At 38.3% G+C, this 20,811-nt stretch overlaps 2 protein-coding genes across 2 annotated transcripts; both read right to left on the bottom strand.

The window, feature by feature from the left end:
• Positions 1-3,307: 3,307 nt before the first annotated feature.
• On the bottom strand, positions 3,308-9,748 carry swi5 (SWI5 homologous recombination repair protein). The gene is made up of 5 exons (XM_053340411.1): positions 9,596-9,748; positions 8,662-8,701; positions 8,457-8,560; positions 8,037-8,131; positions 3,308-3,620 (listed from the first exon to the last, which is right to left on the bottom strand). Exons 1-5 carry the CDS (start codon positions 9,691-9,693, stop codon positions 3,556-3,558), a joined length of 402 nt encoding a protein of 133 aa, XP_053196386.1. The 5' UTR covers positions 9,694-9,748; the 3' UTR covers positions 3,308-3,555.
• A 6,952-nt stretch (positions 9,749-16,700) lies between these two features.
• fam163ba (family with sequence similarity 163 member B, genome duplicate a) lies at positions 16,701-19,935 on the bottom strand. The gene is made up of 2 exons (XM_053340364.1): positions 19,843-19,935; positions 16,701-17,138 (listed from the first exon to the last, which is right to left on the bottom strand). The coding sequence occupies exons 1-2, from the start codon at positions 19,933-19,935 to the stop codon at positions 16,701-16,703; spliced, it is 531 nt and encodes a 176-aa protein (XP_053196339.1).
• Between the last annotated feature and the right edge of the window lie 876 nt (positions 19,936-20,811).

Below are 20,811 nucleotides of genomic sequence, written 5' to 3' on the forward strand. Positions count from 1 at the left end.
AAATGCGGTGGGGCCCTGCTACTAGCCTGCTGCCTCCTCCTGCACATCGACAGGCAGCAGAGAGGCTAGCACAGCAAACACAGCAGTTTGTAGCCGACAAGGACCAGCCTCATATGCGGAACTCAATGGCGTAAAAATGAGCCCCGTCTCTGCCCCACCACGGCCATTTATTACAGCACACGACGTATGTGTCAACAGGAGGGTCCTGCGGAGGAGCCAGCGATGAATGAAGGAGAGGGTGTTACATTCATAGACGTACATGTCTATGGTCACACTAGCCTGGACTCTGCTATCATAGAATTTAAAAAAAAAAAAAAAAAAGAAAAAAGTGAAACGCATCAATCATCAGCCTGCAGATTTTCACTGGAGTGCCAGACAGGACTGAAAGATGCTTCAAAGTGAGCCTGTTATATTCCTACTTGCCTATATTTGACATTCCATTGCCTTCCAGGTTGAAAACTTTAAGCACAGAAGAATCTTGGAAGTCAATAAGAAATGACTTTGAATGACTTCAAGGACAGGTTCTTGAAGTATGTCTTTAAAAAACAGTGAGTCACCCAACAGTCAGTTAGTTTCAGTGTTGGGGCAAATTCCACAAAGTTCTCCACAAAAATACATTTAGAAGTTTATCTGTAGCTTATGTGAGGCTTTAGAAGTGGATATTTGCAATATTCACAGTCAATATTCACTTTTTAGCATTAAATTCCCTCTTTTTGTTTAGCTGTTGAGCTGCAATGGAAGTATAGGAACAAAAAAGGGACTAGAAAGACAAATATTAAAAGATATCAACTTGATTTGAAGCTTCATATTAGATTCAGATGAACTTTTAAAGTTTTTGCATTTTTGCACAGAATGCTTGTGGATTTTGTCCCCCATAACTTATATTGCAAGTGCATTACAAAGGGATCTTCTATGGCCAGTATGATTACAGCAATAAAAACCTATTTTAACATCCATTTGGGCTCCTGACTTTTCTAAGGCTGACTTGAAAAACTGGAACCCATCCTTTAAGCTTATTTTTGAATGACACAAAGACATTTGACACAGTGGCGATTACAACGTGACAGGTCATATAAACACATTGCATAATCAGGGGAGATTACAAAAGGTCTAGTATTACAAGCTGCAATAGCTTATTGCTGAGGGTTAACAGAGGTTACTTACTCTGTGGTCTGGGGAGTGCCTATTAATGGAGACATACTTATTAGTACATCCTTGCAAAACACGTTACATGTAACCCATTTTCAAATAGTTGACTGCAAATGCCTACTTAAGATACAAGTCAAAGTTTTACACTGCAACCCATTTTCAGAATTTATCATGTGCTATTATCTGGTACATGAAGATACAGTAAACCCTCTGGCTGTAATTCGTGAGATAGTAAATGAATGATAAGGGATGGAAAGATGAGAATAAGAAAATAGAATGAGCTTTGTCCTGTAAATGAGAGATAATAAAAGTGCATACACACTTTTATACTTGACACTCACAATGACACCTAAGGGACAGCAGACGCATTGACACACAAACACAGTCAAACAGTGCATCAACAGACGAGCCATGGCGCTCGTCTGCCACTATCAGCTCAAAAAGAAACTTTATCAGTGTTTCTAAGACAGATAAGGGCACACCCAGGATATTATGCCACTTGTCTGCAGAACATTTCAGGCAAACAGTACAGCGTTGGGGACGTTTTAAAAAAAAAATTAATAAAGGAAGTAGGTACCTAAGCCCTTCATTTTAGTTTAATTTTAAGACGGTTCTGTTGAGGCAGGCAGGAAATCGTAAACGAGCGTGACAGTTGCCTAATATCCTTTTGTCCTCTACTATGTTCTTTTTTTTTTTTTTTTTAAAGAGGGTGGATTTAACAAAGGAGAAAGTTTAATATGACCTTCAGGAGGAAGTTACCACAGAGATATGTCATATTTTGGATTGAATTCAACAGACAGGACTGTTATAAAAGTGGAGTCTGACAAACTAAACATTATTTTTTAAAGTTTCATTTTTACTAAGAAAAAATGTATTTAAGTGTTTCATTTCACAAAAGTTACAATTGTTATAAGGAATTCTGTACATTAATGATGTGTTATACAGGATTTTCTGGAAGAAAAAAAACAATGTATAGACATCAATCATCACTCATGACCCACTAGAAGTGTGTGGTGGTCTATTTGTCAACAGGACGTTCAGGACATTTCTGGACATCCACCTTTGGGTGGTGGGTGTGTCACTCAGAGAGGCCACAGGGGAGAGGGTCTGCCAAAATCCAGCACCTTTCCGCAGGGTTGAGGGGAGGTGTGGGTGTGTTTATTTGTGCTTTAAAATAATGTTTTACTTATCCGATTCACTGATTTGTTCTTACAACTGCTGCTCCCTCTTTTCATTCACTCTTTAGCTTGCTCGACCAACACTGCTCTCTCTCTCACTCTAATGTAGAGGTGGGGTGGAGGGGCCAACTGACAAATCTTTCATACTATGCCTTTAATAAACACATAAAGATGACCTTTATTAAATGGTACTGCTTATAAATATGGGGAGTTTAACTATTACCAGTTTCCCTATGGAGAATAGAGGTGACAGCAAATAGGAGCATACTGTGTATAATGGTCTGAGTGCCTCATTTATAATAATAATACATTTAATTTGTACCACACTTTTCATTCATAGTGAAGCTAAGCAAAGTGCATTTATTAACATAGAACACACAACATAAAGATGTTTTGCATAGATGCTTATATGTTCATCAAAAGTCAGCAGAGGGTCACGCCTGACACCCAGATTAGTTCCTGAGGAGTAAAGGGGGATGTCCCGGCCGTCAAAGGTGAGCTTCAGTTTTGCTGCTGTTTAACTGGAGGAAATTTGTGCTTAGCCAGACCTGTATCTCCTCGAGACACGTGCTGAGGTGTGACATGGCTGCAGAAGGGCTTGGGGCAGTTCTGATGTACACTTGCAGGGCTCAGGTCAAGGAGATTCAGGAGAAAAGGAGACCCTGAATCAGGTGCCATCAGCAGGCCATTCTCAACATTGGGCAGAGCTGTTTCAGTGCTGTGTGGTAACAAAAACCTGACTGAAATCAATTTATTTAATTATTGTCAGTGTACAAAGCTAAATATACTAGAGACCAATATATTTTATTTTACACTTTAAGTTGTCCCTTTCTCTGTTAATAACAAATTAAAATTAGCTCAAATGTCAAAACAAAACACAAAAGTTTAGGTAGTGTCTCAATAGCATGTATATTCCTACACAACTTTTTCTGTCAACAGCTGAACAGTTTTAAATAACATGCCTGCCTGCTGGGCTATCATCACTCTCTTATCCGACTCATTACTGCCTTTCAAATCTCTGTAAAGAGGTGAAAAGAGCATCACCAAGAAAATGGACAAACCTCTCTGTGAAGGAGCCAATATTAATTGGTTGAACTTAAGACCGTTCCTCCAGGCACATCTTCTCAAATCCACCCTCATAACAGTTATTTTCTATTTTCTTTTTCTCTTTGCACCTCTCACCATTGTCATGGCTGTATTTTCATACTTTTTCCCCCAGTCTTTTTTTTCAATCTTCCAGGTCCAGACCAAAGTGGCTGTAGAGATCTCGTGTGGTGGTCCCCCTCAGAGCAGCTGCAAGACATAGCAAAGCAGGGGTTAGGCCCCTTCAACAGATTACAGAGTCAACTCCCTCAAGTCCTCTTTTCAAACAATCTACACAACACTGAACAGACCAACATCACAGTAGTAAACAACCGAATGACTTTAAACACAAGTCTTGTACTTTGTGAAAAGAGTATATACAATAGCTTTAAATAAGCTTTTAAAAACAGACCTCTTATCATAGACCGTCACCATCATTTTTATTGTCACAATGCAACTTAAAATGCAGCTTTTTAAAAAGTTTTGCCATAAATTGGACATCAGTTTGCATGAATTCTAGCACAAATAATGCACACTAACTTGATCTCTGGCCTTTTTGTATCATGCAGAACCAAACTATGCTGAGTTATGCTGGGCTGAGCCTGATACAGAGACCAGTGGCTTCTACGGTGTTTGTAGGAAACACGTATGGGCTGACATAACTGACACATGCCCACTAAAACTGATTGCACCTAATGTAGATATCTTAAGTTTAAGTATCTTATCTATCTTAAGTATCTGTGGCTAGATAATCAAGGACTTATTTATAATTCATCATTCTCTTGCTCATTTACTGTGCATCTTCGATCTTTTTACTGGACTTGACAATAATAAGCAATAGTTGAGCCCTTGCGTGATGCAACTGTTTCTCTTCTACATTATGCATACTATTCTCAGTCAGTGAGCGTATGTACATGCAGTGCTGTTGGAAGGGGGGCTTTGATAGCCTGGAGCTACAGAGAAGTTCATTGTTTTGAAATGGTTCCTGCGGGGCAACACTCGAGACTTCATAAGGTTGCATTTCAAAGTTTTGTCATTTCATGAGATTTCAGTTTAGAAAGTACTGTACGTGAACAATACACTAACTTCAGACCAAAGTGTCAAATGAATCAATTTTGAATGAAAAAAAAAAATTCTCGCCTCAGGAAAATGAGAATAAATTCAGGAATAACATTGTTGCTTGTAATGGTCAATTCCAGGAGCAAATGACAATAATAATCATCAACTTCTGACCAAAGCTGTAGGAATGAGGAAAGATTGAGGAATAAATACTTTCACTACATATGAAATTAGGTATGTCTGTTCATTTTATCACCATGTCCACAGCATTAACCTAAATTAGTCTCATTTTTATTTTTGTCATTTTCACAGACTAACAATAACATCAGCAAACTCTTGTTTAAGGTTGAATTTTCATTTCAGTTCACATTTCAAGAAACACAGCAGAGTAATGAAAAACATTGCCAGCTGTGAGCCTGACACAGTTTAGAAACTAGTTTCCAGCAGGTTTCCTGCTGTCCCACAGTGAGGACAAAGAGCAATACAATTAAATACAATTGCTCATTTGCAAAACTCAGAGGTTACCTAAACAGCTGTGAACCTGTCAAAATTTGTGTTTGAATGAGTGTTTGAAAAACTAGAAAGTCAAAGAAGACATTCGAAGAAGAGACGTGACAATGACCTTAACCCTGACCAACAGACAGACAGATGGACATGGTCAAAGACAAAAGAATAGTTGTCTTTAGAGGCTACTGCAGGGCATCTCCTCTTGTCTCCTCTCTCACACTACAGCCTGCCCACCCATCTCCTCCCTCTCAGAAAAACAGCATACAGTACAACACACAGCAACAGTGTTCAAGTGCAGACTCTTTGTGAAAGTGTGTGTTTGAGAGAAAGTGTGAGAGAGCGAGCGAGCGAGCGAGCAGGATGGGTGAAAGAGAGGACGATAGTGTGTGTTTGTATTTGACAGTGTGTGTGTATGTGTGGATGTATGTCTGTATGACAGACAGAGGTTGTGACTGTGTATGTGTGTAAGTGATGTGAAAGACTGCCATTGTGTCAGAAGGGAAACGCCATCTCTATTCATTATCATCCTGACTTTCCACTGTCAGGATGATAATCTGAGAGAGACGTTAAAGTGATAGAAAGCTTTTAAGTCACAGTTCCATCTAAAATAAGTTTTTCTTTCCAGAGTAACAAAGAAGTGGGTAATGAGTAGTAGTGAGTGATATTAGTGTATTCAAGGAATGTACAGCTATGTGTTGGTTGCACACAAGCACGTGCATGTAAAAGTGGGTAAAAAGTCATGTTTGTTATGACACATGCACAGACCATAATGTGACTTGGCTGCATCACCAAAACTTTCTTAACAGTGTCAAAGATGTGAACTTCTCCACACTTTCTCAACCTCACACATACTGTAAAGACACACACACACACACACACACACACACACACACACACACACACACACACACACACACACACACACACACACACACACACACACACACACACACACACACACACTCATCATACTGGGTTGCTTGTGGTATATGCATCACTATTTCACAGATTTACAACAAAAAGTACAATGTAGCGTCAGAAGCTTATTCTAAAAGTTGTAGGGAAAAAGTGAAATTCTAACTTGACTTTTGTTCTCACTGAGAAAGGAAGAGACTTACTATTGTTGTAATGATTAGTGTCAGATCAAGGATTTGAGAAAGGAGATTAGTAAATGTAACATTGGGAATCATAAAAAATGTGTAATTAAATCAAATGTAACAACAATGGCAACATATGACTGGAACATTTAATGACTTTTAGGGGCTTCTTGTGATTCAAGTTGAATAATATGGTGAATAATGTAATCCAGCTGGCCCAAATAATACTTCAACCAATGACATTTTTCTATAAAGTCTTAATTTAATGGGATTCAGTGATTTTTGAGAGCAAGGCTATTAATTCAGATTTACCAGTCTTGGGAAAGATACCACTCTGTTGCCCTCTGAAGGCCAGCTGTAGAACAACTCAACCATTTTCAAGATGTTGTAATGTGACCAAGAGACATCTTCAATTATAGTTCACTGTATCCATACAGACTACAGTTACAGTACCTAGTCATGTAAGATACCTGATCAGTAAACCTTTTAAAAAATATTGGTTTAAATAATTATTCAATACGATAAGGATACGGACAATAATCCTACCTGGTTTGGCAGAATCACTATAAACTACTAGATTGTGACATCATCTGTATATCAGAGCTGCAACCTCTGATAATCAAATGATAATTTTAGTAATTTTTAATCATTTACTGACATTACATTTACATGCCAATCATTTTCTGGTTTAAGCTTCTCAAATGTTATGATTTAATGCTTGTCCTTTTCAAACATGATATTAATCTGAGGCATCTGAATATGTAATGTTTGGCTCAGTGAAATCAATAAACAATTTCCAAACATTTTACAGACAAATCAATGAATTGATTAATTGATATTGAAAATATAATTAGTGATAGCCCTTCTGTACATGATGGTAAATCTTAATTTGTCTATATACATTGCTCTGAGTCATTCAGGTAGTTTTAAAGGATGTGATCACACCTTCGTGTTTTCTTTGGTCTAAATAACACCAGAGAACAACATATTGTTGTATGTCTCATCCAGGCTCACACTGCCTTCTTATGAATGAGTGAAAAGGTGTAAACATGAGTCACAGACTGACAACTCATTCAGTTTTGGTCAGCTGTTATCTTGCAGTGTGGAGAGCTCATGAAGAAATGGTTGAAAATCAGTCGTAACTGCAATGGGATATCATCTGTCATGGATACAAAAAAGGCAAAAGCTAACAGAAACGGAGAGAATACATCCTATAAATGGTGATCAGAGGACAAGTTGGGTATTACTGTATATACAAATTATGGTTGCTTCACATTGCTTTCATACCATTAATTTTCCACACATCACGACACTTAAGAGGAGAAATTAGACCCATTCCCACAGTCTCCATGTGACTGTGCACTAGGTTTAAAATGACGTTGTGCTGATATTATCAAAAGAAATGGATGTAAGGAGTAGAAGGTAGTAGGGTTTGATGAATCACACCAGAACGGCAAGGAATGAAAGTCAACTAAGAAACACTACACTATGTACACAACACACTTTCATAAACTGTCATCAAACAGACCGACAGTGACCGCAGCAACCTTGACTTATCAAAAGCTCTGCATGTTTAGAAACCAGATTAGTGCAAATAAAAGCTGGTTGGTGAACAACTGGTTACTTACCAACCAGTGATATTAAGTAAACAATGTGCACAGGAGTTAACTCAAAAAAAGTAATCACTATTAGTATAACACTGTCCAGAATCTATTGTCAAATCTGTGATTCTTTTTACAGTACAATTAGTTCAGTTTAAATTGAAATTCGGATATGCTTAGAGGTCTAACTCATTTATTTTGTGTATGGTAAAAAAGAGAGTCCTTAATAATCACCTGTGTATAGATTTGTTGGAGAATGTAATGTGTTGGACTCACTTAATTCTTACAACTTAATACTAATGTGCCCTGTTCAATGCCAATAAATAGGATAGATATCTGGTCTATATGAGCATTTCTCTTACCGAGACGGCCCAGGAGTGACTGTCCAATGTCTTTGATGTCATTGTATTCATGCAGCTTATCAATATGATGCTCCAGCTCCTCCACTCTGTAGCCCCTGGAGAAAAACACTTTGTCTCACACAAAAGCAGATCTGTGCAAATGTTCTTAAACAATACAACACACAAATGCTAAAATATACAGTATCTCAAGAGACAAATAACATTACTATTGACAAGACAAGCAGGTACAAAGCCACATGCACACATGCACACACGCACACGTCATGGGTATTTCAAGGTAATATTTTATGGGGCACAATTGATTCACTGTCCCCTAATCTTAAACTGAACCATCAACACTACATGCTTAACCTCAACCCATACCACTGGACCTCAAAGACAGAAATACAGAAAGACAAACACACACACAGCTGTACTCACTCAGCCTCCAGCTGTGCTATCTCTGCATCCAACTTCTCTCGACTCCTCTCTAGCTCTGCCACCTCCTCTTCAGGGCTAAGTTTAGCAATCTCTGTTACTTGAAGCTGTCAAGTGCAAAACAGACAACCACAATACTGTAATACTAATGTGACATTACATCCAGGATTAATGTGTGTGTTACAGATAGGGGGGGGGGGGTACTTACAGGCGATTTGAAGTTGGAGTGTACTTTCTTAAATGGAGTTCTAGGTAGAGAAAAAAGGGGGAACTATTGTTGAAGACATGACATGTTTCATTTGATGAAAAATGTTTAAAAGAATAAAGTGTCTGTGTGAACTAGCTGCAACAATTAGTCGATGTATCGATTGATTGCTTGACAGAAAAAATTGTGCCAACTATTTTGATAAACATTTTTCAAGCAAAAGTGCCAAATATTTCCTGCTTCCAGAATTTAGATTGTGAGGATTTGCAGCATTCCTTTGTATTGTATGATTGTGAACAAAATATCTTAAGGTTATTTGTTGTACGTGGAACAAAATAACTAATTTGGGGATTTCACCTCAGGCTTCGGAAAAAATTGAAATGGACATTTTTCACTATTTTCTGACATTTTAACAGATAAAAAGATGAATATAGAATATAAAGAGCTGATTAATCTGTCATGAAAATAATCATTAGTTTCATCCCAACTGTGTACAGTAAAAGAAAAAGACAACAGGATTATACCAAGAGTGCACATTTCCTGCACTGGCATTGAGAGAAAAAACAAACAAATCATATCACTTATGTTTTAAATTAAATTAATTACAGCACCTGCAGACACATACAAAGTTGCGGTCTAAAAATATGACGACTAAAATATAATGAATGTAATCGAACAAGGATCACTGAGATGCTGTTGAATAAAAACACTACCTGATTTTTACATTTGAGGTCTGCAATAAAAAACAAACAAACTCGCATTTCAACAACTTGAATCGAACAAGTGGAAAGAGGAAACTCGACTTGGGAGTGAAAAGGTAGGTGATTTGATTGTTTAAGGCAAGAACTGAAGACATATGTTGAAAGAAGTTGATAATAACAGTATCATGTAAAATGCATACATTTTTCAGCTAACTTAACTGTTAAGTTAGCATTACCTTTTCAATGCTCCTTTCTTCAAGCTGTTCCCCTCCGGCGTCGAAGCTGGACAATTACTTGGACTAGGGTTAGGTTCAGCGAGTTGCTCTGTGCTCATATTGCCTTGAACTTTAATAAATAATACGTGTGTTAGTGTTGGTTTGCATCAAGTAGATACAGCATTTGTACACAGGGACAAGAAGGAAGTTTGCAGTTCGCGGCGGATGGCAAAGAACGTCACTCTGAAATGTGATTGGTTCTTGAGACCGAGAGGCGGGACTTGGCTACATTTTGGTAACCTTGGTAACAACCGTGTGACTGCACTTTTCATTTCAAGAGTGTTTGGAGCTTGTTATACATCTGCTTCTTAGTTGTTTCTCAAAGGATTAAAAAAATGACTAAAGCTTTATTTTGGTTTTACATGGGAAAAAATATGGACACTGGGGGTGCCTCAGTCTCCAAATATAATATCGAATAAGATCACGTAGGACCAAGGAGTGCCCTATATACATATTCATCCCATCCAGGTTGTAAATGAGCTAATTAGACCCAACAGTAAATTGTCTCAACTTGGAGTATAATCGAAATGAATAAACTTTATATGTGACTGAACTGTATTAACAAAATCACTGTCCTTATTTGACCACCAGATGGCGACAATGTACTTATATTGACTCCTTTTTGACTCTATTTTTCACGATTTCCTCTCTCAACATTTACAGACTGACTCTCTTTTGCCCCCACCCCCCTGTCTGTAACAACCAGCACACTTCTTGACTGAGAAGAATATTGCATAATTAGTGTGTGATGCTCTGCCATATATTGATGATTTTTAATCTAAACTGAAGCCACTCTGGACTCACCCACAAAGCTGCCTCTTAGACTGATTCAAAGCCACTGGTGCTCTAAATCTAAATCGGTGGCAGATTAACAAAGCAAAAGGTCGCCTTCAGTCCACAAAAACAGACACAGAAACGGAGACACACAGACACTTTTCCACTACATTTTGGGGCAAAAGTCTTCCCAGTGCGGTTCACTGGACAGGTACCACAGGAAGAGGAAAGATTTAGCTCTAAAAACATAGAAAATTGTGAGACTGACAGAGACAGGACAAAATGTGTGTCTAGGGGTAGTGTTGGGGTGTGGAGGACATAAAATCAAGTCCATTCTGCGTCATGTCCTCAGGATTTCATTGCTTATTTATCAGTTGTTATACAGAGAAAGAGAGGGTGGTGAATGAAAAATTCAGACAAGAGGCATGGCCTTTTCTCCTTTTAGAAATCACAAGATTATACACACTGTCCGCTAATGGCTCCTGCGCGCAGTCGTGTGTGAGAGGAGGGAGAGATTTGTGGAGGATGGCTGGATCTCCTCATCTCTAAAACAGCAATGAGAGAGAAAACGTTGCAATAATGATTTTCACAATGTCACAGCAAATACATCAGCTACTGCTAATGAGTGTAACAGAGACAACCAGCAGGCTTGTCATATTATAGCACAAGTGTTACCAATAACATTATTGATAGCTCCGTCAAGTGTCCCACAGCATGCCAAGACCCTGAAACCAAAGCAAATGCTGGTTGTTGTTTTTTTGGTTTGTTTTTTTACAGCTGTGCTTTTCTCTGTAGTCAGGTATCAAAATGTTTTCTTTAAAAAAGATTATTGTGTTTTTAGAGTATTATTTTTAGTATCTACAAAGGCTGCATTATGTATTATATAAGCACTGTTTATTCGCTTAGTAACTGAGTTGACAGTACAAGCTTCACATGTATTTAAGGAGAAATCTTAAGTTTGGATCTATTCACTGGCATTTTGAGCAAACGTCATCCACTGAGGAAGACCATGAGATGGGGTTTGAATCTCTGGAAAAAGTATAGTAAGTGGACTTTGAGTTAAAAGGGCACTCTGCTGATATTCCACATAAAAGTCAGTTAACTAGTTGTGTGTACGTGCTGAAAACTGCTCTATAGCATCTTCTGTGGCTCTGGATTAAGTGCAAGAAAATCAAGTTAGACTTAAGACTTCAAGTTTTTGGTAGAAAATCTAGCAGCGAAAAGTCTGAATGTTTAGGGCATTTAACAGACAGTGAACGTCAAACAAAACTATTCAATTGCAGTATGAGAATTGAAGGATCTTTTACAATAGCAGCAAAGAGCATAATATCTCTCTAAATCACTCTGGCAGTTCCACTAGCAGAACACAGAAGTACCCTTTTAAGGTTTTTTTCTGTCTATTGTTTCAAAATGAGCTTTCATGCTCGACACAATTGTAATATTTTGGACTTCTGAAAGGCTTAAGCCAATTTTATTGTAGTTCTTTTTATATCAACTGCTTGTTAAGCTTTTTGCACAGCATCCATCTTTACATGATACATTAGCAGGTATAAAACCACATTTCCACTCTACCACTGTTGACAGTCTCAAGGAACTTAAGAGGATCCATAAGAGGGAGGAGGTAGAAGAGGAAGCGGTGAGAAAAGTAAGTGTAAGGAGAATCTGAACAAGAGGAGAGCAAGGAATAGTGAGGGGAGTGAGAGGCTGAAACAGCAGGACAATAAAGAGGAAAGAAGGATAAGAGATAGGTAGCTTTGGTTTGTAATGTTAGTTGGAAAGCCTCCTATCTATCATGTTCATAATTCATGGTATCCCAACTTGTCTGTACTCCTATCCACCGCTGCAGAGACCATGAAATAGGAACACACACACACACACACACACACACACACACACACACACACGCACACACACACACGCACACACACACACACACACACACAAACTCTCCACATGTATATACAACAAAATAAGGGAGGAGGAAGAAGAGATAGCAGAAGAATAGTGCCGTAGAGATGCAATGGACTGATAGAGTGTGAGAACGTGAGCACAATCTACTGCAGGCTGAGTGTGTGTGTGGAATTCATAGATGAGGGGGATGACTCAAAGCATGTCATAAAACATCGATACACCTCTAAAGGCCACACTACGAGCTCTGCTTACACTGGAGGCGATTATGCCTCTAAATAATTCACACAGCCTGCACAAGCACTTCTTCACACAAATATGGGACAAATACTTACGCAGACAAATACAGAAATGCACATGAACCTCATCAAAAACCTACTCTGAAAAATGTATAGGCCTACTGTTGCAGTGCACACGTGCGAACAGTCAGGCAGTTCACATATTTAAACAACCAAACACTGACAATTCAGCATTTTCGGATAAAATTTTTTAGGTTTGGCTGTGGTAAAACCTATAGAGACAGCTGGCAGAAGGAAATTGAGATGACATCAGACTCTGTTGAAGGCAAAGATTTTTTGACAAAATGTCAAATTTTTTCCTTCAAGTTTGTAAGTAGACAGATGAAGGCCACACTGAACCTGCCAGACAGCATTTAAAGTGAGTTACAAAAAAGCACCATCACCAAAACTTCCTTATCATTTAACTCCTGCAACTTATTCTTCACTTTTTAAACGCCTCATGGCAGAACTTGGAATCAGAAGTAATCACTTGGCGTCCATAATTAACTGTGAATTCAGGTGACTGTAAACAGAATAAATACATTTTCAGACAATTTGTCTTGTGCATGGGATACTGTGACAGTAATTACCTGTCATGGTACAGTACTTGTAATTACTATAGAAATAAGTGGGAGTTTGAATATATCCACATCAAAGGCAATCCATCATAATCTGAATGTTTTCTGATGTCTGAAGCAGTGCTGTTGTATTAATTACAACACAAAATGGGTATTCATGCCTGTGCCAGAGAGGCCTCAGTTTGATATCAGCTCCTCTACGCCTCCATCTGTCTGTATATTCTGTGGTATGTGCTATTTCTCATTCATTAGTTCTGACTCATTCTTCTAATAACTACCTCTACTTTCTCTAAAATAGTTTTCATTTAGTTTTTTATTGTAAGATTACTCTTCTTTCCTCTCTGACTCACTCAGTCTATTGTCAGGATAAAGCTTCCCATTTTCATCTTTTAGCTCTCCTGTACAATGACCTTTCATTGTGGATATCATGTCCTCGCTTCTAACTGTCAGGTTGGTTTATCATCACACTTAAGCATCCCATTCTTGTTCCTTACCCTTTCCATTCAAATGTTTGCCGTCTTATCGCCTTGCTGCCTCAGGGCTGACTGGATCTGTGTGCAAACAGATTTTACCACTGTTGTTGTGGTTATAGATTTAACAGTCTTTACTGCATTCTTATTATTATAACATTTCATCTTAAAACATAAAAGAAAAGCATATTAGTAAGTTCACTGGTTTCATTTATAGACATATATACACCTGTAAGCTTTTGGAGAATACAACTATTGGCTGCTGCTGGGCAATACCTCTAATTTTCCTCTATGAGTAGATGAACAGATGTTGGCTCATCAACAACAAATAGCCAACATATGCACCAAACAAAGCAGAAGTAGATTGCAGTTTTCAATCTAAGGCAAGACAGTCATTTTTCTTACAAAGAGATATCCAAGCAGACTTGCAGTATGCTGCTTTGATCAGTAAAACTAATGGTCCCACTTTCAATCCTGTCGTCTAGACAAACAATAAATCTCTATTTTCTACAAGATTGCTAGCAGGAAATGGTCCAAGTCACTATATAGCTTTCCTGTCTGTGGTGTGGTGTTCCAGCCAAAGCACATATGTCATCCAGCTGATATTTACCCTGCATTTAGCAGCTCACTAAATAACATAATCCAGGATGATGCACCATGGTTTTAGTTGAATCCACTGTTCAACATTTGGCAGCAAATAGGAATATGGTCCTGTGGAATCCTGCCCAGAGAATATACATTCTCATTACTATAAAATGTGATAAACGTTCTATCAAATTTTAAATGTGTAAATAGCTTGAATTGCATGAATGACTTCCAAGACTTGTCATTCAAAAACAAATGTGAAAATGAATTTGAACCGCAAGAAATGTTGACTCAACAAAATAGATCAGAAAGATTTTCACACCATTTTATTAGCAACAATGTGTCTGTTAGTTATACATTAGAAACAAGGACAGAAACATTTCTGTTGTACTGTACTTAGTCTGAAAAAACAGCTGGATCATAAAATAAAGCAAGTAATTCAAATATTTTAAGGTAAAAGCAACACTGCATTTGAATATACACTTGTAATAATAATAATAATAACATATTTGTCTCATTATTCTTTATGGCACTGAATTTCCTGTGCAACTGTCACATAGTTTCAGTTTAAAAAATAAGGAAAGCATAGCAGTGTGTGTGTGTGTGTGTGTGTGTGTGTGTGTGTGTGTGTGTCTGTGTGTAAGTGTAGGTGTAGGTGTATGTGAGCATTTCTATTATGTCTTAATGTATTTGCAGGAAAGCACATGTCACAAGAGGAAAAACTTAAATCAAAAATCACTCAAGGTTTCACCCTTTGGGAAAATAAATGAGCATGATTGCTGATAAAATCAACAGAAAGAGAGAGAGAGGAGGTACAACAGCATTTACCATCCATTTGGAGACAAAGAGGGCGAGGGGGTCGGGTCCAATCAGCTTCGAGCCTCTTGCACGTCCACTGACATTTCCTCTTTTAAAATCAAGCTGTAAATAATTTCACTCATTAAATGTGTGTCCCTGTGTCCATAAAACTCAGCCACTGCTCCTCCATTTAGAATATCAGCCCTCGAGCCAGGCTGGTCAGCCAAGCACAGAAAATAAAAACAATCCCAGGAAGGAACTCTCTGAGTACCTCAGAGCAAGAGCAAATATTCCTCAGTCCAATGAGTTGAAAGAGGAGAGACTGCTGTGTATGCTATGGCCTGTTAAATATTTATAGATCTGCCTTCAGAGGTGAATGAATTTTCAGCACATGAATCCATATATCAACAAATTAAAGACAACATAAAGAATGCAGTGAAGAGTCCACAAACTGAAACTGATGAACACATTGTAAAGTTGCTGTAAAAACTTTTCGCTCCTATGGCTGCCATCTACAACTTGAGCCTTTGTTATAGCAATACTCTTTAAATTAAACATTTACAAAAAAGCTGCAAACCTATTTAGAGTTCGTCATACCATCTGGTCAGGTCCTTCCTTGCATTAACATGAATTTAGGGTAAAGTGGCACATGGAGACCAGTACACTCCCTTTACCCATTACAATAAATGTTTAAAGTGTTATTGCAACCCACCACTGGGTTCAGTACGGGGATGAAAAATTGTGTTTAATTATTGAGTAAGAATTCTGGTATAATAATTCATCAAATTATACGCACACACGCACACATGCATGCAAGCACACTTGCACAAATGCACACAAATGCAGCCCCCTTTGGCACCTATAGTCCCCCCTTGCCTGCAAGAAAGAAGAGGTCTATCTCTGCTGAAGTTAGTATAGTGTTGTCATCAGATTCTCCTGTCAAACTGGAGACCTCTATGAAAAACCATGTGGAAAATAAGTAGGAATTTCCATCTTCTGTGAGCCCTTTATGTGTTAGAATATTATGACCAAAGTTAAGTTTTTCTAAAATGTCTGTGGGTGTTAGCTAAAACACAAAGTCCCCCTTCTTCCTCTAAACTTTCCACTGGTGGTGACTGATATTTTATAATCTCTGTAATCTGTGGATGTAGGAACAGCCAGATCATCCCATCATAGGAGACGGGAAACAGTGAACTTGTTCCAATCATGTTTTGTTTGTAGCAGCTATGGCAGAGAGAAAATCCCTGCCGATTATGTCATTTTGACATGCCGGGAATCCGTCTATCATTCAGGCCATGAGTAGAAGAGTTCAGGGGAAGTTAAGCGACACAAATTTTATCAAATTTTAAATTCAATTCTTATTTTTTTCAAAAGAACTATTAAAAACAAAACAAAGTTCTTGTTATTGATAATTTAACATTTTTTAAATATTTTCAATTCTATTTGGGCCCAAGTGTACAATAAGGTCCTGGACCTGAGCATAGTACCTTTTAAAATCCTGTCCTGAGAGTCCTGCATTCTGCAAGACTAGACCAGACCAGACAAGATCACACCATACTAGAGTGGATTAAACTGGTCAAGACGAAGACAAACACAACCTGACTCAAACCTAATCCAGACTAGGCCATCCCAATCCATTAAAGCATAAACTAGCCCAAGTTCCAAATTCGTCCAGCTAAACATCAGTGCTGATGCTACAGCTGCGTGTGAACATGTCCCTCATGGTGACTGACCGGGCAAGGTTTGGTTTGCGGTAGTCTGAAATGTTCACAGGTACTGGCAGGTCCAGATCCTGCTGCTGGATGCTGCGGTAGCTGATCCGGTCACCCCCATTCCTCAACCCATCCGGCTGGTGGTGGACCTGTGGCTGAGGGGGCTGGAGGTAGAAAGGCAGCTCATAGTGCGTACAGGATGGACAGAAGGTCTGTGAACGTGTCAGTTTCCTGGCCAGTGGAGGGGTGGAGAAAAGGGCAGGGCCATTTGGGATGGCAGAGGCGGCGGCCGTCGCCGCCACAATGTTGTGATTGGAGTGGACCGGTGGGATGCGGGACGTAACAGCAAAGTCTGGCTCCTCCTCCTCCGACTCGGACTCCTCCTTCTTACAGCAATAATACTAGTAGTGGAACAGGAAGCAGGGTGGAAGATGGCAAAAGGAGAGCAGAGATGAGTGATGGTGTAGGGAAGGAGAAAAGGATGATGTAGAATGTAAGAGACAGATGTGGTAGAGACAATGAGCGGGACGGTGGAGAGGAGAAATGGCATAAAAGAAAATGAAAGAATAATAAAGACAAAGAGAAGAGAGTTACGAGAAAGGGAAGAACATTTATTATACTGAAATGCCAAATATCTCCATGGTCATGGTGTGAACAGTAAGGCAGAAAGATCAATGTTTTGTCAAATTAGTTTATATCTGCTACCTTGCCAATAAAATCTAGGTCATGTAGAACAATTTTCCAATTATTACAACCAGATAGCCAGAGGCTTTGTGCATACTGAATAGAGGGAAAGCCAAATAACATTCCATATAAAATATATCTAGCCTGACTAACTGTAATGTACTGTACACATTATCAGCATCTCTACACGTATCTATTGATGTACTTCCATTAAAATTGCACACTATGTGCTGAATGCACGCATTCACTGAACAGTTTTCAGAGAGTCAATGTCTCTAAAAATCAAACCCTACTTCCCCATGAGGTGCTCCTCAACTCATATGACCCTAGATGTTCATTTATGTTCTCTCAGTAAAGCTGCACAAATTGATCTATTACAGTATGATGTCAAAAAGGTTTATCATTACAAATCCCCAAACATTACAGTTTCTACCAACCTTTTTACAGACTACTTTTCAGTCAAGAATTTGTGGCTGCTATTTCTGGCCTTACTAATATGAAACCATAATGTGAAGATTACATAGATTTTTGCTGTGAAACACTGTAATCAGCTTGAAGAGGAAAGGAGCACATTATTTCCACTCAACAATATTACCTTAGCTTCCAGTTGATCTTGGTAAATGTAATGCATGTATATAGCACTTTCATCTCTTGCCTCTCATTCACCCATTCGCAGAAACACTCACATACCAATGACAGTGAGATACAATGCAAGTCCCAACAATCGAGCCCTACCAGCTGAGCCACAGCAGTTTTAAGATTTGCATCAAAATTGTATGTCCCGTACCTCTGTTCAGAGTCCCAATGAAATGACTGAATCCCAATCTTATGGTAATATACCATGTTTTTAGCACATTACATATTACTGTACACATTATGTTATATATTACCTTATTATCTTACTAGTCTTTACTATGTCATAGCATAATTTCACTGTTGGTCATATCCAGTATACCATAAAGAATTTTGAATGCTCAATTGCTGTTTATGCAACAAAATGCACAGGGGATTAACGCAGTTTAATTTACAGTATATAATGTAAAACAAAAAGAAGCCCACATGCTGCAATAGCAATCCACAAACTGCAGTAATGTTCCCCAGTGGTGTTATTAGTGTGATGTTCCAACCTAACTGGGGTTCGTCAGGCATGAAAACACAAAGCTGTTTTTTTTCCACCTGATTCCATTTTCATTTTGTTCTTTCAGAGTACAAAGCATCTGACCGAGACCAGTTATCTGAATATAAGAGCACAACATAATGACCAGCAAAAAGCAAAACAGGATCAAAGGATGGATTTTCACAAATGTTAAAAGTTTGAAGAGAAGATTGGGTTCAGACTAAAGATACACTGAGGTGCTGAAGAAATGAAAAGCATTTAAACTTATATTTTCCAGCGCATATGACTTTTATTCCTTAGTGCTATATAGCAATCTTGAACATTCTATATACCACTGGTTCACTGCATTAACCTGAAGCTTTAGCTGTGATCCAATTTAATGGTTAGCAGAGCCCCGATGACCAGGATCAAGAACTAATTATATAGAATAGGGTTTTTTTTTGCCATGTGAGCAGCATGGCTCCAGGAATGGCAATGTCACCACTTTAGTTTAGACTGAAGGTTAACGTTTGTGTTTGTGAGTAATGTTTCAAACTATTAGGTGTATTTCCATGAGATTTAGCACAATCATTTACTCAAAATTTCAGTTTGTTTTATTGGTTTATGAACAAATGCCCACAAAAAACATTCCCATCTAGCCCCAAATCTTTGTGTTTGTGTGCTAATTAGCTACATTTAGGATGCTAACAACTAAGATGGTGAATGTGGATAACATGATATCTACATAACACCAGAATGTTAGCATTGTCACTGTTATCATGCTAGCATGTTGATGTTAGCATTTAGCTAAAAGAGCCATTGTGCCTTAGTACAACACTACAGAGCTAGTATGGCTGTACGTGTGGATGCTTTCTCTTATATGTTAACCAATTGTTACATCTGCCAAGAATCAGTTAGCTATATGTTCGTGCGGGATCTTAAAAATGACTTAACAGATTCCAGAGACATTTGGTTTAAACCATGCTCCAAAGGAATACATTATTTATTAAAGGAGTAAATATCACCATTATAAAGCACTTAATCTTTTGATTTTTGACATTTCATGTACATTGACATTTCATGTACATTTAGAACTACAGTCCCATAAACAGTTTAAATGGCTGTAACGCAGTGGAAGAAATAGAAAGAAAGCCCCAGTCTGATTTTATCCTTTGTGAGATTCACAAACACAGTTATAATGGATCAAATCTGCTATGCTTTCTTATATATGCTTTTATATGTGCTATACTTAGGAACTCACAGATTTGCAAGCTTTCAGAGGAAATAATGAATGTAACACAGGCTGAATGCAGCTGTGGCCTCACCTGCAGCCTACAGTAGCAAAGTACTGCGATGATAAGGAGTAATATTACTGTAGCTAGGATTCCACCAGTGATGACCACTGTCCCGGCTGTCATTCGAATGACTCTCCATCAACACCCTGCAGAAAGCAGGAAGAGGAAAGAATGTGGGGAGAGGAACAAAGATAAAAGAGAAGGGAAGAAATGAGGGAGGAGAAAGCACACAATTCATCAGTACAGTGGCTTCATTAAGTAGATTATAACTGTGTGTCATCTCAGTGGTGCTTATTGAATTATCCAGCAGTTAGGAGACATGTAATATAATCATCCTACAAATGCCGCTCATAAAATAGACGGGATCTCAGACCTTAATGCACATAAAAAAGAAGTGCCTGTGTGAGTAGGACTGAGGGAAAATAGCGTTCAGCAGCAGAACAGTAATAAAGATGAGATGAAGAAATGACAGGAGAGAAAAAAGGTAAATGGATGGTGCAAGTGAGGAGAGTTGAAGCAACTGAGCAGGCAATAGAAACAAAGATGGAGTGAGCAGTGATTTGACATAAAGTGAGAGAGAGAAAGGAGGTCAAGATGAGCTGATTAATGGGAATAGAAAGGGATATGATGAAGGTGTGAAATGAAGGGAAAAGATGATGAGGAGGAATAAGACAATGTTGTGAGTAATAGATTGGGAAAGGTGAAACATATACACAGAGCGTACATGGAAATGTAGAGGAGAAGATGAGAGAAAGAGAATGATAAAGATGGGATGATGACAATGGAATATTAGGGTGATTGAATGACTTAAAAGATAGAAAGTGCGTGACAACAAGCCTATAGTTAAATGATAGTCAAAACAGATACATTTTTATGCATGCCACAGGATTCACAAATGCCTCATCTCAGGCTTTTCTTTAGTGCTTACAACCTACCAAAAATATTTATGAGCATCGGGTAAAGTCAAATCATATTTCTTATTAACAATTAGAAACCTAT

The sequence above is a fragment of the Scomber japonicus genome, chromosome 19 (genome assembly GCF_027409825.1).
Source record: "Scomber japonicus isolate fScoJap1 chromosome 19, fScoJap1.pri, whole genome shotgun sequence".
NCBI classification, from domain to species: domain Eukaryota; kingdom Metazoa; phylum Chordata; class Actinopteri; order Scombriformes; family Scombridae; genus Scomber; species Scomber japonicus.